The sequence below is a fragment of the Stegostoma tigrinum genome, unplaced genomic scaffold (assembly GCF_030684315.1).
Source record: "Stegostoma tigrinum isolate sSteTig4 unplaced genomic scaffold, sSteTig4.hap1 scaffold_733, whole genome shotgun sequence".
NCBI classification, from domain to species: domain Eukaryota; kingdom Metazoa; phylum Chordata; class Chondrichthyes; order Orectolobiformes; family Stegostomatidae; genus Stegostoma; species Stegostoma tigrinum.
In genome coordinates this window covers 1,966-28,540 of record NW_026728678.1, presented here as the reverse complement: position 1 = coordinate 28,540, position 26,575 = coordinate 1,966, and the positions used below count along the sequence as shown (strand labels likewise).

At 60.0% G+C, this 26,575-nt stretch overlaps 2 protein-coding genes across 4 annotated transcripts; one reads left to right on the top strand and one right to left on the bottom strand.

Annotated features, from left to right (window-relative positions):
• Positions 1-506: 506 nt before the first annotated feature.
• prpf31 (PRP31 pre-mRNA processing factor 31 homolog (yeast)) lies at positions 507-17,443 on the bottom strand. Its single transcript, XM_059644349.1, has 10 exons — positions 17,358-17,443; positions 11,311-11,502; positions 5,657-5,717; positions 5,234-5,317; positions 4,603-4,700; positions 3,819-3,925; positions 2,830-2,999; positions 1,698-1,855; positions 1,081-1,170; positions 507-655 (listed from the first exon to the last, which is right to left on the bottom strand). Exons 2-10 carry the CDS (start codon positions 11,482-11,484, stop codon positions 524-526), a joined length of 1,074 nt encoding a protein of 357 aa, XP_059500332.1. The 5' UTR covers positions 11,485-11,502; positions 17,358-17,443; the 3' UTR covers positions 507-523.
• A 1,489-nt stretch (positions 17,444-18,932) lies between these two features.
• Positions 18,933-26,318, top strand: tfpt (TCF3 (E2A) fusion partner). 3 transcript variants are annotated; one of them, XR_009445334.1, is made up of 6 exons: positions 18,933-19,720; positions 19,948-20,018; positions 21,252-21,321; positions 24,460-24,675; positions 25,901-26,169; positions 26,232-26,318. XR_009445334.1 is itself a non-coding variant. In XM_059644350.1 (5 exons), exons 1-5 carry the CDS (start codon positions 19,406-19,408, stop codon positions 26,033-26,035), a joined length of 807 nt encoding a protein of 268 aa, XP_059500333.1. In that variant the 5' UTR covers positions 18,933-19,405; the 3' UTR covers positions 26,036-26,250. The 3 variants fall into 3 exon arrangements, 2 of the variants coding, with proteins under 2 accessions (XP_059500333.1, XP_059500334.1); XM_059644350.1 differs by having other exon boundaries at positions 25,901-26,250; XM_059644351.1 differs by having other exon boundaries at positions 18,935-19,714; positions 25,901-26,250.
• The last annotated feature ends 257 nt before the right edge of the window (positions 26,319-26,575 follow it).

Here is a 26,575-nt window from a genome sequence, read left to right as displayed (position 1 = left end):
ACTGCTCTGCTCCTCTTCCCCCTTCCCTTCTGAGCAGTGTTATCCCAGAGTGGGGGAAATTATTCTCTCAGTGACCCCAGGGTTACACACACTACAGCCCCCCCCCCCCCCCACCCCCAGAGTGACCCGCGTTATCCCGGGGGGGGGGGGGAATCACACTCTCAGTGACCCCAGGGTACGCACACCACCCTCCCCCCATCCCCAGAGTGACCCACGTTATCCCAGAGTGGGGGGGAATCACTCTCTCAGTGACCCCAGGGTACGCACACCACCCTCCCCCCATCCCCAGAGTGACCCACGTTATCCCGGGGGGGGGAATCACTCTCTCAGTGACCCCAGACTGTCTTGCGGTAATGTCTCTCATTCAAACGGACACAGTGGGGTGGGGAGGCAGGGGTGCGGGGAGGCAGGGACGCACTGGGGCAGGGAAAGGGACGGGGCACAGGGACACACAGCCCAGTCAGTGGGAATGAGGGGAGGGGAGAGGAGAGGAGAGGGTGGGGCAGGGTCCGTCGCACGTCCCTCACCTCCGTCCTCCTCGCTTCTTGCGCTGACTGTCCAGCGGAGCGGGCAGGGGCTTCACCTGTTTGACTGGAGGAGGTTCCTGCCACTTGTCGAATTTACGTTCCATCTCCTCCTTCAGGTCATAACCCACCTGGGGTTGGGGGGGAAATGCAGAGACAGAGAGAGAGAGAGAGAGAGAGAGACAAGAGAGAGACACACATCTCAGGAAGCAGCACGGAGGTGGGGCTGAACAGTGGGAAGATGACAGGAGACGTTTCGGCTCCATCGTTTCCAACGCGCGCAAAAATATAATATCCTCCTCTCGCCCAACTCTCCCCCCCCCCAAACAACGCATAAAGGGGCTGTTCGACTGCGGAAGGTAGCACATGGCCGAATCCAGTCCCACCCACCCCCACTGTTCCCAACGGAGGTCAACTCTTGCCCCCTTCCAGCAGTGACTAACCCTGCACCGCGCTCCCCCCGCACCCCCCCCCCACTGACCCCCACCCAAGGGCCCTGACGGTAACCAACTCCGCGTCTGAGCCCAGACACTCCCACCGTCAGCGCGGGGCTTACCTTCCCCTCGGCACTCTCGTGAAAGCTGTCCACACGGGCCGCCAGCGTGCACTTCGCAGCCACCAGGCGGGCTGCCTTTTTACGGAGATCCTGAGGCGGGGGGTAAGAGTGGCAGAGAGGGAGAGAGAGACTCAGAGAGAGGGAGAGCGAGGGAGTGAGTGAGATGCAGAGAGGGGCAAAGCGAGAGACAGAGAGAAAGAGAGAGATGCAGAGAGAGGGAAGCGAGTGACAAAAGCAGAGATGGGTGAGTTTGCGTGTGAGAGAGAGAGAGAAAAGGAGAGCGAGAGGGAGAGACAGAGAGAAGTGGGAGTGAAAGAGAGACAGAGAATGGGGAGTGTGAGAGAGACACAGAGAGGGGCAAAGCGAGAGAAAGAGAGAGATGCAGAGAGAGGGAGGCGAGCGACAAAAGCAGAGACGGGTGAGTGTGCGTGTGAGAGACAGAGAGAGAAAGGGAGAGGGAGAGGGAGAGACAAGGAGCGAGTGAGACACAGAGAGGGAAAGGACGAGGGAGAGAGACACAGACAAGTCAGAGTGGCGATCTGAGTTGGACAGGGTGGTGGAGCAAGCGTAGCAGTAACCATTCCGCCCTCCCCTTGCCGTGAGACCCCTGTTCCTACCTGAGGCAGCGACTGAACGATCTCGCTGTGGTAGATGTAGCCCGTGTGAGGCAGCACTGAGGTACTGGAGAAACCCGAGAGGTTCCTGCGCTGGGAACCCAGCAACATGATGTTACAGGCAGGCATTTTCGACAGGTTGGTGAGACCTCCCGCTATTCCTGAGGGAGAGAGACAGAGGGAGGGAGCGAGAGATAAAAAGTCAGTGAGGATTTCCAGCGAGGCGAGGCGGGGGGACGTGGCCAGGGAGGGGAGGTGAGGCGAGGTGGGGGGACGCGGCCGGGGAGGAGAGGCGAGGCGAGGTGAGGGGACGCGGCCGGGGAGGGGAGGCGATCGAGGTGAGGGGACGCGGCCGGGGAGGCGAGGTGAGGGGACGCGGCCGGGGAGGGGAGGCGAGGCGAGGTGAGGGGACGCGGCCGGGGAGGGGAGGCGAGGCGGGGGGGACGCGTCCGGGGAGGGGAGGTGAGGCGAGGCGAGGGGACGCGGCCGGGGAGGGAAGGCGAGGGGGGGTGGGGGGAAAACGCAGCCGTGGAGGCGAGGCGGGGGGGACGCGGCCGGGGAGGGGAGGCGAGGCGGGTGGGCAGGGGAGACGAGGCGGGGGGGGGGGAGAGGGACACGGCTGGGCAGGGGAGACGAGGCGGGGGGGGAGGGACACGGCTGGGCAGGGGAGACGAGGCGGGGGGGTGACACAGCCTGAGAGGGGAGGCAAGGGGACACGGCCGGGGAGGGGAGATGAGGCGGGGGGGACGCGGCCAGGGAGGGGAGGCGAGGCGGGGGGGTCATGGCCGGGGAGGGGAGGCGAGGCGGGGGGACATTGCTGGGGAGGGGAGGCGAGGCAGGGGTGACGCGGCCAGGGAGGGGAGGCGAGGGGATGCAGCCGGAGAGGGGAGGCGAGGGGAGGCAAGGCGAGGCGAGGGGACACGGCCGGGGAGGGGAGGCGGGGGGGACGCGGCCGGCGAGGGGAGGCGAGGCGGGGGGGACGCGGCCGGCGAGGGGAGGGCAAGGGGTGGGTGAGGGGAGGGAAGAGTGAGATGCGGATGGGGAGGGGAGGCAAGGGGTGGGTGAGGGACGCGGTTCGGGGAGGTTACGGGAGGGAGAGGGAGAGGGATTTCCCCCCCTCCCGTCACAGACCCACCCATGATCTTGGCTGCTGTTGAAGCTCCAACGATGATGGAGAGGTTGGGGGCCGTGAACGACATGCGGGACTCCACGTAGTCGTAGATCTGGTGCTTTGACTGGTTCAGTTCCAGGGCCATGTCACATGCCTCCATGATGACCCCCAGCTCCTCCTCAGACAGCGTCTGTCTGCAGAGCGAGATATAAAATAAAACACGCCAATGTCACCACCACGGCCCAGCCCCTCCCGACTGATCCCAGTTCATCCCACCGTCTCCAGCCTCTCTGAATCAGACTGTCTCCCCACACCCCTCCCTCCCTCTCTCTCCCTCTGCCCTCCCCGCGCTTCCGAGGATGGGTCACTGGACCCGAAATGTTGCCTCTGACGTTCGCTTCGCAGATACTGCCGAGCTTTTCCAGCAACTTCTGCTTTTGTCTCCGTAAACGGGATCAGCCGGGGTGGGGGGGGTGTGGTGGTGGGGGGGAAGAGGGGTCGACAAGTGGGGCAGAGCGAGGGGCAAGTTGGAGGGCGGAGCGAGGGCGCAACGGCGAGGGGGAGCGCGCGGGGGCGAGGGCGAGCGCGCGGGGGCGAGGGCGAGCGCGCGGGGGCGAGGGCGAGGGCGCGGGGGCGAGGGCGAGCGCGCGGGGGCGAGGGCGAGGGCGCGGGGGCGAGGGCGAGCGCGCGGGGGCGAGGGCGAGCGCGCGGGGGCGAGGGCGAGCGCGCGGGGGCGAGGGCGAGCGCGCGGGGGCGAGGGCAATGGGGAGCGCACGGGGGCGAGCGCGCCGTGGTGAGGGGGAGCACGCGGGTGCGACGGCAGGGGGGACAGCGAAAGTGCGCAGGCGAGATGGCAAGGAGGGGGGAGCGTGCAAGAGAGACAGAGTGAGACAGAGAGAGGAGTGTGCGAGAGTCACAGTGACAGAGAGAGAGTGAGCGTGCGAGAGAGAGGGGTAGACATGGAGAGAGACGGAGAATGAGCGAGCGAACGTGTGCCAGAGCGGTGCCCTTACCCCTGTGTGGTGGAGGCTGTCACACTGACCACCATGATGGTGGCGTTTGTGAGGATCTGCTGAAGGTTCTCGTTGTTTTTGCAGCGATCGAGGTTGTTGCCGAGTTCCTACAGGGGAGGACATCCTATCAGGAATTTTCACCAGGAACAGGAACGGACGCGACGTGCGAATGGCCTAACTGAACTCGCTGAGGCCGCAGGAGCGGATATGCCCGTCGGCTTTGGGCAGAAATCTCATGATGGCGGGGCGTTTAAAACCTCTGGGGCCTTCCCTTGCGCCCCCACCACCACACCCCCCCCCCCCCCCCCCCCGCTGCCGGGCGCACACGGCAGCCATTTTGCTAACGGCCAGCGGCCAATCCCGCGGACACCACCCGGGAAAGGGGTGGGGGGGGGGGGGGGTGGAGGAGAGGAAAAACGCTGCGGTCGGACACGGCGGTGTAAGCGAACAGGGTTGTCCCCCCGCCACCCACCCCCAAACTGCCAGAGGATTACCGTTTAGTCCGAGGGCGCGGTGGTGCTGGGGGCGAAGAGGGACATTTCAAAGATGACAGACATAGGTTTAGGGAGGGAACTCCGAATAAAATTCCCGCAAGGCAGACAGAAGGCACAGGGATGGAGATTTGAGAGTGGTGCGGAGGGGGGTGGAGATAACCAGACAGGTAACCCTGAATACCGTTCCAGGGTCACGGGTCAAACCCTGCCGTGGGCAAATATTGAACAAATATTGTAAGTGGGGGACCGGAGGGACGACAGATATTTATGAACGAATCTGGTAGCCTCACCTTCACAGTCCGGATATAGTCCAGTGCGTTGGGAACCAGCGATTCCAGCTCTGGAAATCGCTTTGAGTACTTATCCCTGACATATTTGTGAATGATATCTGAGGAAGCGAAAACAAGGGAACGCACTTCATTAAACTATCCGCTTGGGTACATCTGACCCCATTCAGAAAGCAGGGGACTGCAAGCAACTGTAACTGGCTTCGTTACAGACTCACAGTCTCCGTCTCCGCTCCTGTTTAACTGAGGAGGGGGTTCGGTGCTCCGAGTGCAGGTCTAACCGAGGATGGCGGGATGATACGGAGACCGGGGAACTGCGCACGGTGCTCCGAGTGCGGGTCTAACCGAGGATGTGGGGGATACGGAGACCAGGGAACCGCGCGCGGCGCTCCGAGTGTGGTTCTAACCGAGGGATACGGAGACCGGGGAACCGCGCGCGGCGCTCCAAGTACGGGTCTAACCGAGGATTGGGGGGGGGATATGGAGACCGGGGAACTGCGCGCGGCGCTCCGAGTGCGGGTCTAACCAAGCCTTTTACAACTTCCAGCAATGTTACTTGGAGCTGGTGATACGCCCAGATCCTCCCTCCCTCTCCCTGAACAAGGTGACAAACACCAGAAAATGTTTCACTCACTGATCTCATTGTCAATCTCCACTGTGAGGTTATTTGCATCGACGATGAGTTTGTATTCAGGATCGGATTCCACGGGTCCTGTAACTGGGGAAAGAGATGGGTGAAGTGAGAAGGAGCCAAGAGCACGGAACGTCACTGAATTGACCATTTAACCCAACCTCACTGTGCTCGCATTACTGACTCCCACCTTGTCTTTGCTTCAATCTCGCTCCCCATTTCCCTTTTATTCCTTCATCGCTCGTTTGTTTATCCGATCTACCCTGTAGGGAGTGTCGGCCTGGATTACGGAGCTCGAGTCCACCCCCCCCAGAGTATATCCCTCTCCCCCCGACAGTGCGGCGCTCCCTCAGTACTGGCACCGGGAGGGAGGGAGTGTCGGCCTGGACGACGGAGCTGTGACCCGGGCAGGAAGGCAGTCCTTACCTTCTGAAGACTTCCGCTGCTTCCCGATGTAGTCTCCCATCTTGGTGATGATCTCCGCGAACTGCAAGGCAGAGGGCGAGGGTGAGAAACGCGAACGTCCAGGGTGTCTCCACACGCCCCCCCCACAAGGGGATTTGGCTTGCGCCGGGAGGTGGCGTCCCCGAGCTGGTCTCTGCAGCACAGACCGTTCGGGAGCGCCAGACCCAACAGGGAAAGAAACGCGTGGGACACCCCAGGACCACCCACCACCGCCCCCATCCCCGTCCCCTGTCTCGAGGAAGCCCGCATCGCTCTTGACCCCCACCCCTTGCCACCTGATGCGCTCTCGTCCCGTGACCTATCGCCTCAGTTTGGAGCTGGCGACTTTCCCGTTCGGGTCGTGGCCCGAGGCATGTTTTGTTTCTTTTTGTTTTAAAGTTGCCGTCGTCGCCAGCGAAACGCGGACCTGCAAATGGGCTCCTTTTGCCCGAGGAGCGCGTAGAACTAGCCAAGTTAGTGCACCTCGGAGCCCCGAGTGCCACTTCCCGCAGAACGCAGGAGCGAAGGGACTCGGGGAGTTAAACGGAGGAAGGGACCTGTGGGGCTCAACAGAGGAAGGGGACAGGATGCTCGGTTGCTTCTGCCTGATTCTTTTTGGCACGAGGGAGTTGATTCAGACTCTGCTGCAGCAGGTAGAGACAAAAAAAAACTCTGGATAATTGCGAAGTATCAGGCAGGCGTCCCTGTTCTCAAGTATCCGACCGGATGGCGAGGCTAACGAAACACAGCAGAGAGCGAAAACGCAGCGCCACAATTAAGCAGCTCCTCAGGGCGTGAAGGATGGAGGTGGGATCTTTATTCAATAAAAATGTCTGGAATTAAGTGTCTAAATGATGACCACGTCGGAAAACCCCGTCCGGTTCACTAACATCCCTTTAGCGAAGGAAGTTGCCATCCCTACCCGGTCTGGCCTACAATGCGACTCCAGGCCCACAGCAATGCGGTGGACTCTAGGCAATTAGGGATGGGGCGATAAACGCTGCCCTTAGCCAGTGATGGTCCTCATCCTGTCAACGAATGAGGGGGGGAAACCCTCAAATCCATGACAGATCAGCTGGGAAGTCGGGCAGGGACGGAGTTTAATCCGGACAAGTGTGAGATGATGCATTGTGGGAGGTCACAGGGGAACCTTGGGATGAGCGTCCGCAGCTCCCTGAAAGCGACGACACGGGTGGACGAAGGAGGCACACGGCACGCTCCCCACACCCCCCAACTCCGTTCGTCGGCGTCGGGGCACAAGCCTGGGCGCAGCTGGGTAACACTTCGGCCGCACCACATTTGGAGTACGGTGCGCGGCTCCAGTCACCGCGCCGCGGGAGGCTCTGGAGGGGCCACGGAAGAGGTACTGCCCAGATCGGAGCATCTTAGCTAGAAGGTGAGGTTGGACAGACCAGGGCCGTTTTCACCGGAGCATCGAAAGGTTGAGGTGGCTGGGCTGCGGATGCGCGGACTGCTCGGAGTATATAAAATTCCGCGATGCACGCCCGGGGTGAATAGTTGGCATCTTGCTTCCCACATGTTGGAAACGTGACCAGAGGTGGCAGTACGACAGCAGCGTATCAGAGACGCACGCACGGGCAGGAAACAGAGGGACACATACCACGTGTGGGCAGGTGGGACAAGCTCAGAACATCGGGACAGGAGTGACGGGCCAAAGGGCCTGTCCCCACGCCGTACTGTCCCCCGGCCCACCCGCTAACGGGCATGTAGGACGTAGAACAGTACAGGCCCTTCGGCCCACGATGTTGTGACGAACTTTTACCATGAGCCTGAAGCCTATTTAACCTCTGCCCCTACCTTATACCGTCATCCATACGCCTGCCTAATAGCCCCTTAAATGCCCCCAAATGAGGCCGACCCCACTACCCTCCCCCCGGCAATGCATTCCACGCCCCCGACCACTCTCTGAGTAACCCTGCCGTCTCCCCGATGTCTACCCCCCCCCCCCACTCACTTTAAAACTGTGTCCCCTCATAATGGCTACCTCCCCCCCAGGAATCAGTCCCTGGCTGTCCTCTCTATCTATACCTCTGGTCATTTTGTTCACCTCTATCAAGACACCTCCCATCCTTCATCGCTCTAAAGAGAAAAGCCCGAGCTCTCTCAACCTTTCCTCCTAAGAACTTCCCTCCGTTCCAGGCAACATCCTGGTGAATCCCCTCTGCACCTTTTCCATCGCTGCCACATCTTTCCTCTAACGCGGCACCTGGAACAGGAGGCGATAAACGGGAGCAAGTTGGAGGGGAGCGAGGGACTCCAGGGCTGAAAACGTCACGATGGGACCTGGGTGTGGGGTGGGGGGGGGGTGGGATCGTGTAGGAGGGGGCATTGGTGGGTAAAGGACATGGAAGAAGATGTTCACTCTCTGGAAATTACTGAACGCAACACTGAGTCTCGAAGGCTGAGCTGCAGCTTGCACTGCGCCTCGCTACACCCAGAGGGAGAATACCACCTCTTCCAGGTTGTCAACGATAACGGATAACCAAAAAAAAAGGGTCAGAAGATGCCTACACGCCCTGACACACTCATCTCACTACCCTACATCAGGAACACGTGGGAACTAACCACAAGACTCCTATGACCGCTGGGCATCAGAGTGGCACACAAGCCCACGTCAACCCTACGACAAGTGCTCACCCAAACTAAAGACCCACTCCCCACCCATGGTCATCTACAAGATCCCCTGCAGAGACTGCGAGGAACACTACGTCGGGCAAACGGGAAGGAAGCGAACCACAAGGGAACACAAACACCAGCTGGCTACAAAAAGACACGGCCAACACTCGCTCATCTCAATCCGCTCGGACAAGGGACAACACCAAAATCCTGGGACAGGCACGGGAATTCCGAGAAGCCTGGTACTGCGTCGGAGGCTGGGCTGATAATGTTACCCAAGCACGGTAACGAAACGCCTGCGAAATAACGAACCAGCTCGGCGAGCCAACCAACCTCAACGCCCGCAGACCGAGCTACAAACCTACTCCAAAACCGGAGAGACACCACAGCAGGAGACAGGAGCTGGTGGCCCCGGGAACACAGAGCGAACCGTACGGTCAATGGAAAAACTGATGCACAGAGAGATCTGGGTGTTCAGGTCCATTGTACCCTGAAGGTGGCAACGCAGGTCGATAGGGCGGTCAAGAAGGCATATGGCATGCTTTCCTTCATTGGGCGGGATATTGAGTGCAAGAGTTGGCAGGTCATGTTGCAGTTGTGTAGGACTTTGGTTCGGCCACATTTGGAGTACTGTGTACAGTTCTGGTTGCCACATTACCAAAAGGATGTGGATGCTTTGGAGAGGGTGCAGAGGAGGTTCACCAGGATGTTGCCTGGTACGGAGGGTGCTAGCTATGAAGAGAGGTTGAGTAGATTCGGATTATTTACATTAGAAAGACGGAGGTTGAGGGGGGAACCTGACTGAGGTCTACAAAACCATGAGGGGTACAGACAGGGTGAATAGCCAGAAGCTTTTTCCCGGAGTGGGGGGCTCAATTTCACGATTTCAAGGTGAGAGGAGGAAAGTTTAAGGGAGATACGCGTGGAAAGTTCTTTACGCAGAGGGTGGTGGGTGCCTGGGATGTGTTGCCAGCGGAGGTGGTAGAGGCGGGCACGATAGCGTCACTCTAGATGTATCTAGACAGATACATGGATGGGCAGGGAGCAGAGGGGTACAGATCGTTGGAAAATAGGTGACAGGTTTAGATGGAGCATCTAGCAGGCTTGGAGGGCCGAAGGGCCTGTTCCTGTGCTGTAATTTTCTTTGTTCATCCCGCTTGTTCTTCGAACACAGTGGCGTACCGAAGTGGCAGGCAACTGGGAGCTCGAGGTCATTGGCAGGGACAGAGCGTGGGCATTCCTCAATGCCCAGTCTGCATTTTGCCTTCCCAGTCCCGTTGTGGAGACTACGTAGGCCATCAGCTCATGGCTGTGAAGTGATGCGTAGCCTGGACTGGGTAAGGAAAGCGTTTTGGATAGCTTTCTCATTCGACTGATCGATCTCAGGTTTTGGAGGCGCGTCCTGTGGTGGGGGGGGGGGTGCTCTGTGTTCCTGGCGAGAACGTTTCCGGGACTCGCGCCTCTCCGATAGGATTCAGGAGAAGGGGGATTGGGTCCCGGCTCGCGGCACCTGACGTCCGGTTCCCCCGGCCTGGCCGTGAACAGGAACAGGAGCAAGTTAAGAGGGGAGCGAGAGGCGGGCATGCAGCTCAAGGGCTGGCCTGCGAGAAGTGCGACCCAGGTTCTGCAACCCACAAGTTACCGAGAGGGCAAACGACGAACATTGAGTAAAGCCTCTGGGTAGGTTACGCCGTCGAGGTCAATGAGGCGCACGCCGCGGGGAAAATCATCGGTTTACCTTGGAAACAGAGCGTGGACAGCAGGGGGTCTCATCGGTCCTAGCTCTGGGATGCCGAGGGATTTGGCTGTGGGAATGGCAAGACATTACTGGGCAGGTACGGAAGCTCTCAGGGGGCGGTGGGGGAGGTTGGGGGAATGCAAGGGGAGCTTGCGTTGCCTACCGCGAAATGGGAATTAAACAAAAGCCGTTTGAGGGATACGGGGGCAACATCTGGGGTAGCGTGTGCACTACTTGGGATTTATTCTGGGTGTGGGGGAGCCGGTGTTGGGCTGGGGAGGGAGGGAGGGAGGGATGGAGGGGGGGCTGCGCCAAGGTCACAGTCCAACAGGCGCATCCGATAGAGCCAAGTTGGATGAACGGGAGGGAGTGTCGGCCTGGATTATGGAGCTCGAGTCCCCCCCCCCCCAGAGTATATCCATCTCCCCCCGACAGTGCGGCGCTCCCTCAGCACTGGCACCGGGAGGGAGGGAGGGAGGGAGTGTCGGCCTGGATTATGGAGCTCGAGTCCCCCCCCCCCCAGAGTATATCCCTCTCCCCCCGACAGTGCGGCGCTCCCTCAGTACTGGCACCGGGAGGGAGGGAGGGAGGGAGTGTCGGCCTGGATTATGGAGCTCGAGTCCCCCCCCCCACCCAGAGTATATCCCTCTCCCCCCGACAGTGCGGCGCTCCCTCAGTACTGGCACCGGGAGGGAGGGAGGGAGTGTCGGCCTGGATTATGGAGCTCGAGTCTCCCCCCCCCCCCAAGAGTATATCCCTCTCCCCCCGACAGTGCGGCGCTCCCTCAGTACTGGCACCGGGAGGGAGGGAGTGTCGGCCTGGATTATGGAGCTCGAGTCCCCCCCCCCCGCCAGAGTATATCCATTTACCCCCGACAGTGCGGCGCTCCCTCAGTACTGGCACCGGGAGGGAGGGAGGGAGGGAGTGTCGGCCTGGATTATGGAGCTCGAGTCCCCCCCCCGCCCCCCAGAGTATATCCCTCTCCCCCGACAGTGCGGCGCTCCCTCAGTACTGGCACCGGGAGGGAGGGAGTGTCGGCCTGGATTATGGAGCTCGAGTCCCCCCCCCAGAGTATATCCATCTCCCCCCGACAGTGCGGCGCTCCCTCAGTACTGGCACCGGGAGGGAGGGAGTGTCGGCCTGGATTATGGAGCTCGAGTCCCCCCCCCCCCCGCCCCAGAGTATATCCCTCTCCCCCCGACAGTGCGGCGCTCCCTCAGTCGTGCTGGAGGGGTGGGGTGGAGTGTGGGTAGGTACTGACCAGCTTGCTGTCGCGGAGTTTCGCGATGCTCTTCACAGAGTCGACCCCCAGGTCCAGCTGCATCTCCTCCTCCACCACTTCGATGGTCTCCTCATCCTCCTCGTCAGCGAAACTCTCCTCATCTTCCTCTGCAGCCTCCTCCAGGTCGGCCAGGAGCTCGTCAGCGAGGGACATGGCAAATGGGAGAGCGACCTGGACACGCTCAGGGCAGACAGGAGGTCAGCATAACACGCTCTACTCACAGCTCAACAGAAACTACACGGGAAGGTGATAGGGAGGGAGGGGATTTGAACAGGAGGGCGAGGGCTGTAGGGGCTGGAGGAGGTGACGGAGATAGGGAGGGAGGGGATTTGAACAGGAGGGTGAGGGCTGTAGGGGCTGGAGGAGGTGACGGAGATAGGGAGGGAGGGGATTTGAACAGGAGGGTGAGGGCTGTCGGGGCTGGAGGAGGTGACGGAGATAGGGAGGGAGGGGATTTGAACAGGAGGGTGAGGACTGTCGGGGCTGGTGGAGGTGACGGAGATAGGGAGGGAGGGGATTTGAACAGGAGGGTGAGGACTGTAGGGGCTGGAGGAGGTGACGGAGAAAGGGAGGGAGGGGATTTGAACAGGAGGGTGAGGGCTGTAGGGGCTGGAGGAGGTGACGGAGATAGGGAGGGAGGGGATTTGAACAGGAGGGTGAGGGCTGTAGGGGCAGGAGGAGGTGACGGAGATAGGGAGGGAGGGGATTTGAACAGGAGGGTGAGGGCTGTAGGGGCTGGAGGAGGTGATGGAGATAGGGAGGGAGGGGATTTGAACAGGAGGGTGAGGGCTGTAGGGGCTGTAGGAGGTGACGGAGATAGGGAGGGAGGGGGATGAGGCAGTGAGCGTGGAATTTTCTGGAAGTGGAGAGAGAAAACGCACCGGAGTTCCCAACAAATACAAAGTCAGCAAAAGAGAGGTTTGCAGTAACAGAAACCAGCCCTTCGGCCCATCTCATCCCCTGTGTCCCTGCACTCGACTCCCGGCCTTGGCATAACACTGGTATCCCTCAATACGTCAGTGTGTGTAGTCAGTGTGGAATGAGGCCATTCGGCCCGTTCATTCTGCATCACATCGTGTCCCCATGAACCCACAATACCCACGGCCAACCCGCCCTAACGCGCACATCCCTGGGGCACTCTGGGTAATGTAGCACGGCCAACCCGCCCTAACGCGCACATCCCTGGGGCACTCTGGGTAATGTAGCACGGCCAACCCCCACTGACCCGCACGTCCCTGGGGCACTCTGGGTAATGTAGCACGGCCAACCCCCACTGACCCGCACGTCCCTGGGGCACTCTGGGTAATGTAGCACGGCCAACCCCCCCGACCCGCACGTCCCCGGGGCACTGTGGGTAATGTGGCACGGCCAACCCACCCTGACCCGCACATCCCCGGGGCACTGTGGGTAATGTAGCACGGCCAACCCACCCTAACCCACACATCCCTGGGGCACTGTGGGTAATGTAGCACGGCCAACCCGCCCTGACCCGCATGTCCCTGAGCTGTGGCCAGGAACCACGTCCAGGGGAGAACCTACAAACTCCAACCCTGAACGCGCAGTCGCTCGAGGGTGCTATCGAACCTGGGTCATTGATCCCACCATCAACGGGGAGAAGTTTCCTTCCTGTTCGCCGCATCTACGCTCCCCTCGCAACTTGTGCGATTCTCGGGAGTGATGTCAAACAGAGAGACCCTGGGGCGAGGGGTGTGGGAGCAGATACGGAGTCCCTTGAAAGCGGGGATCGCAGGCAGACGGGAGCGGTAGAGGTGGCCTTTGGTTCGCTCGCCTTTAACGGGTCAGCGCGTTGGGTACAGGAGTCGGGAGGGTCGCGTTGGGGGGGGGTCGGTACAGCTCATTAGTTCGGGCCGCCTTCGGAATACCACGTTCGATCCCGGTCCCCCTGCTCCAGGAAGGACGTCGGGAAACTCCCGCGGCGTGGGTGGGGTGGGGGGTTCGGAAAAGATTTACGCTGGGGTGGGGGGCGGTTTCAGAGGGATATGGGCCAAGTGAGACCAAATTGATTTAGGGTAGCTGTGTCGGCACAGACGGGTTGGACCGAACGGCCTGCTTCCATGCCGTACACGTCTCCATGCATCTCAATCGTGCCAACACCATGCCCGCCGCTCCCCCCCCCCCCCCCCCACCCCGTTTCCTCTTCTCTAAAGGACAACAACCCTGGTCTGTCCAATCTCCATCCATCACTGCAACCTCTCTGGCCCACCCTCTAGGTTTGGCATCATCCTGGTAAATCTCAGTGAGACTGGGCACTGTCCCCGCAAAATCGGTCAAGGGTGGGCGACGTCCCCGCACGATCGGTCAAGGGTGGGCGACGTCCCCGTAAAATCGGTCAAGGGTGGGCGACGTCCCCGTAAAATCGGTCAAGGGTGGGCGACGTCCCCGCAAGATCGGTCAAGGGTGGGCGACGTCCCCGCACGATCGGTCAAGGGTGGGCGACGTCCCCGCACGATCGGTCAAGGGTGGGCGACGTCCCCGCACGATCGGTCAAGGGTGGGCGACGTCCCCGCAAGATCGGTCAAGGGTGGGCGACGTCCCCGCAAGATCGGTCAAGGGTGGGCGACGTCCCCGCAAGATCGGTCAAGGGTGGGCGACGTCCCCGCAAGATCGGTCAAGGGTGGGCGACGTCCCCGCAAAATCGATCAAGGGTGGGCGACGTCCCCGCAAGATCGGTCAAGGGTGGGCGACGTCCCCGCAAAATCGGTCAAGGGTGGGCGACGTCCCCGCAAGATCGGTCAAGGGTGGGCGACGTCCCCGCAAAATCGGTCAAGGGTGGGCGACGTCCCCGCAAAATCGGTCAAGGGTGGGCGACGTCCCCGCACGATCGGTCAAGGGTGGGCGACGTCCCCGCACGATCGGTCAAGGGTGGGCGACGTCCCCGCAAGATCGGTCAAGGGTGGGCGACGTCCCCGCAAGATCGGTCAAGGGTGGGCGACGTCCCCGCAAGATCGGTCAAGGGTGGGCGACGTCCCCGCAAGATCGGTCAAGGGTGGGCGACGTCCCCGCAAGATCGGTCAAGGGTGGGCGACGTCCCCGCAAAATCGATCAAGGGTGGGCGACGTCCCCGCAAGATCGGTCAAGGGTGGGCGACGTCCCCGCAAAATCGGTCAAGGGTGGGCGACGTCCCCGCAAAATCGGTCAAGGGTGGGCGACGTCCCCGCAAAATCGGTCAAGGGTGGGCGACGTCCCCCTACAAGTGGTCAATGTCTCTGTAAAATTGGTCAAGAGTAGGTGACGCCCCTGCGAAATTAGTCAGGGGTAGGTAATGTCACCGTAAAATTGGTCAAGGGTGGGTGACATCCCCGTAAAATTGGTCAAGGGTGGTCAAGGTCTCTGTGAAATTGGTCCAGAGTAGGTGATGTCCGCATAAAATTGGTCAAGTGTGGGTGACGTCCTTGTAAAATTGGTCAAGAGTAGGTGACGTCCCTGTAAAATTGGTCAAGGGTGGCCGACATCCCCTAAAAGTAGTCAATGTCTCTGTAAAATCGGTCAAGGGCGGCCAACGTCCCTGTAAAATTGGTCAAGGGCGGCCAATGTCCCTGTAAAATTGGTCAAGGGTGGGCGACGTCCCTGTAAAACTGGTCAAGGGTGGGCGACGTCCCTGTAAAACTGGTCAAGAGTAGGCGACGTCCCTGTAAAACTGGTCAAGAGTGGGCGACGTCCCTGTAAAACTGTTCAAGAGTGGGCGACGTCCCTGCAAAATTGGTCAAAGGTGGGTGACGTCTCTGTAAAATTGGTCAAGGGTGGGTAATGTCCCTGTAAAATTGGTCAAGGGTAGTCCACGTCCCTGTAAAATTGGTCAAGGGTGGTCCATGTTCCTGTAAAATTGGTCAAGGGTGGCCATGTCCCTGTAAAATTGGTCAAGAGTAGGTGACATCCCTGTAAAATCGGTCAAGGGTGGTCAAAGTCCTTGTAAAATCGGTTAAGGGTGGTCAATGTCCATGTAAAATTGGTCAAAAGTGGTCAATCTCCCCGTAAAATTGGTCAAGGGTGCTCAATCTCCCTGTAAAATTGGTCAAGGGTGGTCCATGTCCTTGTAAAATTGGTCAAGGGTGCTCAATCTCCCTGTAAAATTGGTCAAGGGTGGTCCATGTCCTTGTAAAATTGGTCAAGGGTGCTCAATCTCCCTGTAAAATTGGTCAAGGGTGGTCCATGTCCTTGTAAAATTGGTCAAGGGTGCTCAATCTCCCTGTAAAATTGGTCAAGGGTGGTCCATGTCCTTGTAAAATTGGTCAAGGGTGGTCCACGTCCCTGTAAAATTGGTCAAGGGTGGCCATGTCCCTGTAAAATTGGTCAAGGGTGGTCCACGTCCCTGTAAAATTGGTCAAGGGTGGCCAACGTCCCTGTAAAATTGGTCAAGGGTGGCCACGTCTCTGTAAAATTGGTCAAGGGTGGCCACGTCCCTGTAAAATTGGTCAAGGGTGGCCACGTCCCTGTAAAATTGGTCAAGGGTGGTCCACGTCCCTGTAAAATTGGTCAAGGGTGGCCACGTCCCTGTAAAATTGGTCAAGGGTGGTCCACGTCCCTGTAAAATTGGTCAAGGGTGGCCACGTCCCTGTAAAATTGGTCAAGGGTGGTCCACGTCCCTGTAAAATTGGTCAAGGGTGGTCCACGTCCCTGTAAAATTGGTCAAGGGTGGTCCACGTCCCTGTAAAATTGGTCAAGGGTGGTCCACGTCCCTGTAAAATTGGTCAAGGGTGGTCCACGTCCCTGTAAAATTGGTCAAGGGTGGTCCACGTCCCTGTAAAATTGGTCAAGGGTGGCCACGTCTCTGTAAAATTGGTCAAGGGTGGCCACGTCCCTGTAAAATTGGTCAAGGGTGGTCCACGTCCCTGTAAAATTGGTCAAGGGTGGTCCACGTCCCTGTAAAATTGGTCAAGGGTGGTCCACGTCCCTGTAAAATTGGTCAAGGGTGGTCCACGTCCCTGTAAAATTGGTCAAGGGTCGCCATGTCCCTGTAAAATTGGTCAAGGGTGGTCCACGTCCCTGTAAAATTGGTCAAGGGTGGTCCACGTCCCTGTAAAATTGGTCAAGGGTGGTCCACGTCCCTGTAAAATTGGTCAAGGGTCGCCATGTCCCTGTAAAATTGGTCAAGGGTGGTCCACGTCCCTGTAAAATTGGTCAAGGGTGGTCCACGTCCCTGTAAAATTGGTCAAGGGTGGCCATGTCCCTGTAAAATTGGTCAAGGGTGGTCCACGTCCCTGTAAAATTGGTCAAGGGTGGCCATGTCCCTGTAAAATTGGTCAAGGGTGGTCCACGTCCCTGTAAAATTGGTCAAGGGTGGCCATGTCCCTGTAAAATTGGTCAAGGGTGGTCCACGTCCCTGTAAAATTGGTCAAGGGTGGCCATGTCCCTGTAAAATTGGTCAAGGGTGGTCCACGTCCCTGTAAAATTGGTCAAGGGTCGCCATGTCCCTGTAAAATTGGTCAAGGGTGGTCCACGTCCCTGTAAAATTGGTCAAGGGTGGCCATGTCCCTGTAAAATTGGTCAAGGGTGGTCCATGTCCCTGTAAAATTGGTCAAGGGTGGTCCACGTCCCTGTAAAATTGGTCAAGGGTGGTCCACGTCCCTGTAAAATTGGTCAAGGGTGGCCATGTCCCTGTAAAATTGGTCAAGGGTGGTCCATGTCCCTGTAAAATTGGTCAAGGGTGGCCATGTCCCTGTAAAATTGGTCAAGGGTGGTCCACGTCCCTGTAAGATTGGTCAAGGGTGGTCCATGTCCCTGTAAAATTGGTCAAGGGTCGCCATGTCCCTGTAAAATTGGTCAAGGGTCGCCATGTCCCTGTAAAATTGGTCAAGGGTGGCCATATCTCTGTAAAATTGGTCAAGGGTGGCCATGTCCCTGTAAAATTGGTCAAGGGTGGCCACGTCCCTGTAAAATTGGTCAAGGGTGGCCACGTCCCTGTAAAATTGGTCAAGGGTGGGCACCGTCCAATAGGATCTTCCCGCCGTCCGGGCTTTTTCCCGCCCAAACCGCCAACCGCCGCGCACTCCACGCCGCGCGCCCACCTTTTCAAATCCCCAACCGCCGCCGCCGGAGAACCAGGGAAACAGAGGACGAGCTGACCCGGATATCACGCCCTCTCTTCAGAGCCAACGGCCGGTTGGCTACACCGATTGGGCCGTCAGCACGTCCGTCGGGGGCGCCCAGCGAATCCGCGGAGAGGACGCCCCCACGGCCGCTGCTCTGGGCTCCCATTGGTCAGTCGCCACGTCAATCGCGTGCGAACGCGCGTCCTGATCCCGCCCGCGCCAGCCCGCTTCTGAGCGGGCCGACGGAGGTGGAACGGGGCGCGCGCTCCGATTGGTCATTTCCACGTCGCTCAGCGGAGAAGATCCAATCATCGGTGCAGGCGGGGCGAGACCCCTGCCGAATGTGTTACGGAGACACCTTATTGGATGAAGTGGGCAAAGGCGGGACGCCGAGCGGGCACGATCAAACGTCAATGGAGGATCAATGGCCCCACCTGCTAAAGTCGTTATGCTGATTGGGTGGACTGCGCGTCCATCAGTGCGGACTGGCCCATCAGAAGAAGGGGCGGTCGCACCGCCAGGCTACCCCGCCTTCTTTTGTGACGCTACCCTGACGTATGACAGACCGACGGCGTCAATTGGTGAGGAAAAGGTCGCGCAGAGAGATGCGCCAATCGGGTGTAGTCGCCGCCTACGAAGCTTCTCAAAGGGCTATTCGCACTCCCAATACCCATTGGCCAGAAGCCACGTCAATCATAGACGTTTGCCCAATACGGGTGGACGCCTGACGGGGCACTTCTAGCGATTGGTCCGCGCGGTCCTGGGTGGCGATTGGTGGTTTCTTACGTCGGTCGGACGCGCCTGGAGCGTCGATTGGCTGCAACGTGGCTTCCGTCGTCCTCGAAACAACCAACCAACACTGAGGTAGTGAAGGAAAAGGACGGGAATGGAATTACAAGGTGTGGAGCTGGATGAACACTTTTATGCTTTCTCCTCTTCATTTCAGCATGTTCATTGGGATTTCAGGGGTCAGGGAGAGGGCAGAGGTCGAAGGGTCATACCGCGTATTTACGCCCCGCCCACACCGCCGGTGGTTGGCCGCAGCCGGTGCGGTCTTCGTTTCCGATTGGGTAACATAAACGTCAATCTGACCTTGGGCCGGCACGGTGCACCTGCAACGGATTGGTTCAAACCGCCGTCATACAAGGCGTACCAACCAATCACAGTGAGGACCTGGGGCGTGCCCAACAGCCTATTGGGCACAGTGGCTGCCAATCTAGTAACCGGTAGCGACATCGTGGCGGAAAGTAAGGGATGTAAACACGTCCCGATTGGATGGCGGGGCGGATAGATCAGAAGCGTCCTGTTTTGATTGGGCAAAGTCGCCGTCAGTCAAGCTGCAAGAGCCTATCGGTGGCGGTGAACGCCCTTCGGAAGGAGGGGGCACCGTCCCACATTTCCTTTATTTCCCATTGGCCATCGGCGGGATGTCCCACGCTTCGGTTGGACAACGCCTCCGTCCGTCAAACTGACACTGCACGTCCCACCCACGCAACGGTCAGCACCCATTGGAGGTGAAGGTGCCCCCGAGGTCTGATTGGTCTGCACTGCAGTCCGTCAGAGGCGAATACCCGCCCCACCGCTGCCCCGGCGCCATTTTGTTCTGGAGGGGACTTTTTTTTCTCAGGCGGGAGGGGTGGGAGGTTGCCCTCTGACCCCTGTTCGGGTTGACCAAAGGGCCATGGACGAATGAGCGCCCAAGAGCAGCTGTAAAGCCATTTTATTTCTCCTTTCTTCACGTAACCTTTGCCTCTGAGCCCCCGAGAGATATTTACGCTGATACGGAGGGGAAGGTAGCCCACTGCGTCCACCCCCAAGCCCCTTACCGCAGAGTGACGCCAAGCCCAGGCAAAGATGGCTGCCCCTCCCTGACGGTTCGCAGCTCTCCATTGGCCGCCCGGTGACCTCTATAACTCCGCCGCCGCTACCCCCACTACAGGCGCGCTTCCCTCATCCCTTGCTCTCCCCGTTGCCCGAGACAAAAGCGGGTGGAAGGAAGGCCGGCGGCGTAGTGGGCGTCCGGCATGGCGGCGGTCGGTTTCGACGACTTCCCGGGCCCCTGCTCGGACCTGGCGCTGCCCCCGCTCTTCGGCGGCCACATCCTGGAGAGCGAGCTGGACCAGGAGGTGGGGTTCGCCGACCCGGCGCTCCACGAGGGCCGGGGCCGCGAGGAGGAGGAGGACGTGCAGGACGACGAGGACGAGGAGGAAGAGGAGGAGGAGGACGAGGACGAGGACGAGGAGGAGGACGAGCAACAGGCGCTCGGGAGGCGCAGAGAGGCGTACCGCCGCAAATACCGCGCCCTGCTGCGCCGCTGCAAGGAGTTTGAGTTGGTAAAGGTGGACTTCCACGGTTCTCCCCGTGTTGTCCCAGCCTCGTCCACCACTGGGAGACGGATATACTCCAGGGGATTTAACTCCATAATCCAGCCAACACTAGCCCCCCGACCCAGTACCTACTGTGTGTAATACCCTGCTATGTGTGGGAGTCGAGGCGGATCATGCGGACGTTGGAACTCATTGCAACGCTGTTTTTTAATGATCAAACTGTTCCCTTTCCATCTTAGGTGAACGAGATGCTACTGAACCGCTTGGAGTGCGTTGCAAAAATAACTCAGAGACTGAAGCAAGAACGAAGGTTCTTATTCCCTGGGTTAGAGACAGAGTCAGAGGGGGCGGGGGGGAGGTCAGACAGCGTTCCCGATCCCTGACCTGTGATCCCTGGGTTAGAGACAGAGTCGGGGGGGGGGGGATCAGACAGCGTTCCCGATCCCTGACCTGTGATCCCTGGGTTAGAGACAGTCGGGGAGGGGGGGGGATCAGACAGCGTTCCCGATCCCTGACCTGTGATCCCTGGGTTAGAGACAGAGTCGGGGGGGGGGGATCAGACAGCGTTCCCGATCCCTGACCTGTGATCCCTGGGTTAGAGACAGAGGGGGGGTATCAGACAGCGTTCCCGATCCCTGACCTGTGATCCCTGGGTTAGAGACAGAGGGGGGTATCAGACAGCGTTCCCGATCCCTGACCTGTGATCCCTGGGTTAGAGACAGAGATAGAGGGGGGATCAGACAGCATTCCCGATCCCTGACCTGTGATCCCTGGGTTAGAGACAGAGGCGGGGTATCAGACAGCGTTCCCGATCCCTGACCTGTGATCCCTGGGTTAGAGACAGAGGGGGGTATCAGACAGCGTTCCCGATCCCTGACCTGTGATCCCTGGGTTAGAGACAGAGATAGAGGGGGGATCAGACAGCGTTCCCGATCCCTGACCTGTGATCCCTGGGTTAGAGACAGAGGGGGGGTATCAGACAGCGTTCCCGATCCCTGACCTGTGATCCCTGGGTGAGAGACAGAGATAGAGGGGGGATCAGACAGCGTTCCCGATCCCTGACCTGTGATCCCTGGGTTAGAGACAGAGATAGAGGCGGGATCAGACAGCGTTCCCGATCCCTGACCTGTGATCCCTGGGTTAGAGACAGAGTCGGTGGGGGGATCAGACAGCATTCCCGATCCCTGACCTGTGATCCCTGGGTTAGGGAGAGACTCGGGGGGGATCAGACAGCATTCCCAATCCCTGACCTGTGATCCCTGGGTTAGAGACAGAATCAGAGCGGGGGGGGGATCAGACAGCGTTCCCGATCCCTGTGCGGTGATCCCTGGGTTAGGGAGAGACAGAGGGGGGATCAGACGGCATTCCCGATCCCTGTGCGGTGATCCCTGCGTTACAGAGACAGGAAGGGAAGGCGGGGGTTGAATGGGAGGGGGGGGGGGGTCCCCCCTCTCTTTTTGTGCCAGTCCTGTGGGAGCTTGCGGATGACCTGCCGGATTTCTCGCCAGTGAATGCTTACGCCGTCGATTTTCCTGCCCACCAGGTTCTTAATGAAATGCCTGGACTCCCACGGGGACTGTTACAGGACGGCCCAGCTCACCATCCTGCTCGAGGTGAGGGCCGGTGTCGGCCAGCGTGCCCGGGACAAGCACCTCCCGCCACCGAGTGCCCACCGTGCTCACCTACTGTGTGTGACATCCAGTCTCTTCGCGGAACGTTCCTCGTTCCAGACCTATTCCGGCCCCCACCCACAACCCTTCTCGGATATATCGATGATATTGTAGGTGCTCCTTCCCTCTCTCGACTGGAATTGGAAAACTCCATCCATTTGGCTCCCAGTTTCCACCCTGCCCTCACTTTCACCTGGTCTAGCTCTGGCTCCTCCCTTCCCTCACCTCGCTATTCCTGCTTCCATTTCCCGGGGATAGACTGGCCACTAATGTCCATCACAAAACCCCACCGACTCCCACAGCTACCTGGACTGCACCTCCTCACACCCCACTTCCCGTAAGGACTCCATCCCGTCCTCTCAGTTCCTCCGTCTCCGTCGCACATGTTCGGATGAGGCCAACTTCAACTAAGGAGCCTCCGAAATGTCCACACTCTTCCTCAGCCGAGGATTCCCCAGCTCCGTTGCCGACAGCGCCCTCAACGGGGTCCGACCCACCCACGCACTTCCGCCCTCACCCCTTCTCTTCCTTCCCACAACAGCGATAGGGTTCCCCTCATCCTCACCTACCATCCCACGGCATCCACGTCCAGAAGGCCATCAGACGCCGTTTCCACCACCTCCAGCGAGACGCCGCCACCGGACACACATTCCCCTCCTCCCCTCCGTTCTCCGCCTTCCGCAGGGACCGTTCCCTCCGGGACACCCCGATGCCCAAGTCCTTCACTTCCCCCCCCACCAGGGACCCTTCCACAGCCCTACGGCACCTTCCCCTGTAACCGGCGAAGGTGCAACTCCTGCCCATTTCCCTCCCCAGTATCCAAGGGCACAAACATCCCTTCCAGGTGAAGCAACACTTCACCCACACTTCCCAGAATCGAGTCCACTGCATTCTCTGCTCACAATATGGCCTCCTCTACACAGGGGAGACAAAGCGTAGGCTTGGGGACCGTTTCGCAGAACATACGGAGGGAGGGGATTTGAACAGGAGGGTGAGGGCTGTAGGGGCTGGAGGAGGTGACGGAGATAGGGAGGGAGGGGATTTGAACAGGAGGGTGAGGGCTGGAGGGGCTGGAGGAGGTGACGGAGATAGGGAGGGAGGGGATTTGAACAGGAGGGTGAGGGCTGTAGGGGCTGGAGGAGGTGACAGAGATAGGGAGGGAGGGGATTTGAACAGGAGGGTGAGGGCTGTAGGGGCTGGAGGAGGTGACGGAGATAGGGAGGGAGGGGATTTGAACAGGAGGGTGAGGGCTGTAGGGGCTGGAGGAGGTGACGGAGATAGGGAGGGAGGGGATTTGAACAGGAGGGTGAGGATTGTAGGGGCTGGAGGAGGTGACGGAGATAGGGAGGGAGGGATTTGAACAGGAGGGTGAGGGCTGTAGGGGCTGGAGGAGGTGACAGAGATAGGGAGGGAGGGGATTTGAACAGGAGGGTGAGGGCTGTAGGGGCTGGAGGAGGTGACGGAGATAGGGAGGGAGGGGATTTGAACAGGAGGGTGAGGGCTGTAGGAGGTGATGGAGATAGGGAGGGAGGGGATTTGAACAGGAGGGTGAGGGCTGTAGGGGCTGGAGGAGGTGACGGAGATAGGGAGGGAGGGGATTTGAAACAGGAGGGTGAGGGCTGTAGGGGCTGGAGGAGGTGACGGAGATAGGGAGGGAGGGGATTTGAACAGGAGGGTGAGGGCTGTAGGGGCTGGAGGAGGTGACGGAGATAGGGAGGGAGGGGATTTGAACAGGAGGGTGAGGGCTGTAGGGGCTGGAGGAGGTGACGGAGATAGGGAGGGAGGGGATTTGAACAGGAGGGTGAGGGCTGTAGGGGCTGGAGGAGGTGACGGAGATAGGGAGGGAGGGGATTTGAACAGGAGGGTGAGGGCTGTAGGGGGCTGGAGGAGGTGACGGAGATAGGGAGGGAGGGGATTTGAACAGGAGGGTGAGGGCTGTAGGGGCTGGAGGAGGTGACGGAGATAGGGAGGGAGGGGATTTGAACAGGAGGGTGAGGGCTGTAGGGGCTGGAGGAGGTGACGGAGACAGGGAGAGAGGGGATTTGAACAGGAGGGTGAGGGCTGTAGGGGCTGGTGGAGGTGACGGAGATAGGGAGGGAGGGGATTTGAACAGGAGGGTGAGGACTGTAGGGGCTGGAGGAGGTGACGGAGATAGGGAGGGAGGGGATTTGAACAGGAGGGTGAGGGCTGTAGGGGCTGGAGGAGGTGACGGAGATAGGGAGGGAGGGGATTTGAACAGGAGGGTGACGGCTGTAGGGGCTGGAGGAGGTGACGGAGATAGGGAGGGAGGGGATTTGAACAGGAGGGTGAGGGCTGTAGGGGCTGGAGGAGGTGACGGAGATAGGGAGGGAGGGGATTTGAACAGGAGGGTGAGGGCTGTAGGGGCTGGAGGAGGTGACGGAGACAGGGAGGGAGGGGATTTGAACAGGAGGGTGAGGGCTGTAGGGGCTGGTGGAGGTGACGGAGATAGGGAGGGAGGGGATTTGAACAGGAGGGTGAGGGCTGTAGGGGGCTGGAGGAGGTGACGGAAGATAGGGAGGGAGGGGATTTGAACAGGAGGGTGAGGGCTGTAGGGGCTGGAGGAGGTGACGGAGATAGGGAGGGAGGGGATTTGAACAGGAGGGTGAGGGCTGTAGGGGGCTGGAGGAGGTGACGGAGATAGGGAGGGAGGGGATTTGAACAGGAGGGTGAGGGCTGTAGGGGCTGGAGGAGGTGACGGAGATAGGGAGGGAGGGGATTTGAACAGGAGGGTGAGGGCTGTAGGGGCTGGAGGAGGTGACGGAGATAGGGAGGGAGGGGATTTGAACAGGAGGCTGAGGGCTGTAGGGGCTGGAGGAGGTGACGGAGATAGGGAGGGAGGGATTTGAACAAGAGGGTGAGGGCTGTAGGGGCTGGAGGAGGTGACGGAGATAGGGAGGGAGGGGATTTGAACAGGAGGGTGAGGGCTGTAGGGGCTGGAGGAGGTGACGGAGATAGGGAGGGAGGGGATTTGAACAGGAGGGTGAGGGCTGTAGGGGCTGGTGGAGAATTCCCACAGACACCACCTCAGCCTCAATAATGTGTTCTTTCTCATGTTGACAGGACGAGGGCAGCCAAGGGGATGATGTTCAGCTGGGTGAGCCTGCGCAGACCGGCCTGCCCGATGGCCAGGACATCCAGGTGACAAACACTGGGCCTCAGGACCTCGGCAGCCCCCTGCCCAGTGCCAAGAGGAGGAAGCTGAAGGATGAGAGGGAGTCACAGTCTCAGAGGCAACCCAGCCCCTTCTATATCCTCGGGCATGACCAGATTAAACAGGTAACCGCACGTCTCCACACAGCCCAGTACTGAAAGGCTCGCTACACCGGGACGGTGTAGAGCAGGAGAGAACAGGGAAGGGGTTTGGGGTCCATGGGGACGGTGTAGTGAACGGGGAAGGGGTTTGGGGTCCGTGGGGGACGGTGTAGTGAACGGGGAAGGGGTTTGGGGTCCGTGGGGGACGGTGTAGTGAACGGGGAAGGGGTTTGGGGTCCGTGGGGACGGTGTAGTGAACGGGGAAGGGGTTTGGGGTCCGTGGGGGACGGTGTAGTGAACAGGGAAGGGGTTTGGGGTCCATGGGGACGGTGTAGTGAACGGGGAAGGGGTTTGGGGTCCGTGGGGGACGGTGTAGTGAACGGGGAAGGGGTTTGGGGTCCGTGGGGGACGGTGTAGTGAACGGGGAAGGGGTTTGGGGTCCGTGGGGGACGGTGTAGTGAACGGGGAAGGGGTTTGGGGTCCATGGGGACGGTGTAGTGAACGGGGAAGGGGTTTGGGGTCCGTGGGGGACGGTGTAGTGAACGGGGAAGGGGTTTGGGGTCCGTGGGGACGGTGTAGGGAACGGGGAAGGGGTTTGGGGTCCGTGGGGGACGGTGTAGGGAACGGGGAAGGGGTTTGGGGTCCATGGGGACGGTGTAGTGAACGGGGAAGGGGTTTGGGGTCCGTGGGGGACGGTGTAGTGAACGGGGAAGGGGTTTGGGGTCCGTGGGGGACGGTGTAGGGAACGGGGAAGGGGTTTGGGGTCCGTGGGGGACGGTGCAGTGAACGGGGAAGGGGTTTGGGGTCCCTGGGGGACGGTGTAGTGAACGGGGAAGGGATTTGGGGTCCGTGGAGGACGGTGTAGTGAACGGGGAAGGGGTTTGGGGTTCGTGGGGACGGTGTAGTGAACGGGGAAGGGGTTTGGGGTCCGTGGGGGACGGTGTAGGGAACGGGGAAGGGGTTTGGGGTCCGTGGGGGATGGTGTAGTGAACGGGGAAGGGGTTTGGGGTCCGTGGGGGACGGTGTAGTGAACGGGGAAGGGGTTTGGCGTCCGTGGGGGATGGTGTAGTGAACGGGGAAGGGGTTTGGGGTCCCTGGGGGACGGTGTAGTGAACGGGGAAGGGGTTTGGGGTCCGTGGGGACGGTTCAGGGAGGAAGTGAACAGGGAAGCGGGGATTGCCCAGCCCGGAAAGGGAGTGACACTCATCCTTGCTCCGACCTGGATTCCCTTACACCCCCCTCCCTTCAGGAATGTGGCGACGATGAGCTGTCACCTCAAGAAGTGGGAGAGCCGGTCGCGCAGGCCTGGCGCTCGGGGAGCCCGGACAGGAAGACGGCCTACAGCGAGTATCCGAGCCCCAGTTCCTACCCGGAATTCGACTGAGTCCCCTCCGGGAGACAACGCTGAGGATGGGAGGGCTGCGAGCGTCAGTGTCCCGAACCCGCCCACGCACCCCTCGTGGAATCTCTCTCTCCCCCCTCCCCGTCTCTCTCTCTCTCTCTTTCTCTCTGGCGGAGGTGACGGAGATAGGGAGGGAGGGATTTGAACAGGAGGGTGAGGGCTGTAGGGGCTGGAGGAGGTGACGGAGATAGGGAGGGAGGGGATTTGAACAGGAGGGTGAGGGCTGTAGGGGCTGGAGGAGGTGACGGAGATAGGGAGGGAGGGGATTTGAACAGGAGGGTGACGGATGTAGGGGCTGGAGGAGGTGACGGAGATAGGGAGGGAGGGGATTTGAACAGGAGGGTGAGGATTGTAGGGGGCTGGAGGAGGTGACGGAGATAGGGAGGGACGGAGGGAATTTGAACAGGAGGGTGAGGGCTGTAGGGGCTGTAGGAGGTGACGGAGATAGGGAGGGAGGGGATTTCAACAGGAGGGTGAGGGCTGTAGGGGCTGGAGGAGGTGACGGAGATAGGGAGGGAGGGG

What these genes read in the sequence shown, in the direction of transcription:
- prpf31 (XM_059644349.1), bottom strand. Translation starts at nt 11,484, where the DNA reads ATGTCCCTCGCTGACGAGCTCCTGGCCGACCTGGAGGAGGCTGCAGAG. An exon ending in AACAGCAGCCAAGATCATGG is followed by an intron (nt 1,856 to 2,829) that starts GTGGGTCTGTGA and finishes TCTCTCCCTCAG; the next exon opens with GAATAGCGGGAGGTCTCACC. An exon ending in TCGTTCAGTCGCTGCCTCAG is followed by an intron (nt 1,171 to 1,697) that starts GTAGGAACAGGG and finishes CCCCCGCCTCAG; the next exon opens with GATCTCCGTAAAAAGGCAGC.
- tfpt (XM_059644350.1), top strand. Translation starts at nt 19,406, where the DNA reads ATGGCGGCGGTCGGTTTCGACGACTTCCCGGGCCCCTGCTCGGACCTG. An exon ending in AGGAGTTTGAGTTGGTAAAG is followed by an intron (nt 19,721 to 19,947) that starts GTGGACTTCCAC and finishes TTTCCATCTTAG; the next exon opens with GTGAACGAGATGCTACTGAA. An exon ending in GGCATGACCAGATTAAACAG is followed by an intron (nt 24,676 to 25,900) that starts GTAACCGCACGT and finishes CCCTCCCTTCAG; the next exon opens with GAATGTGGCGACGATGAGCT.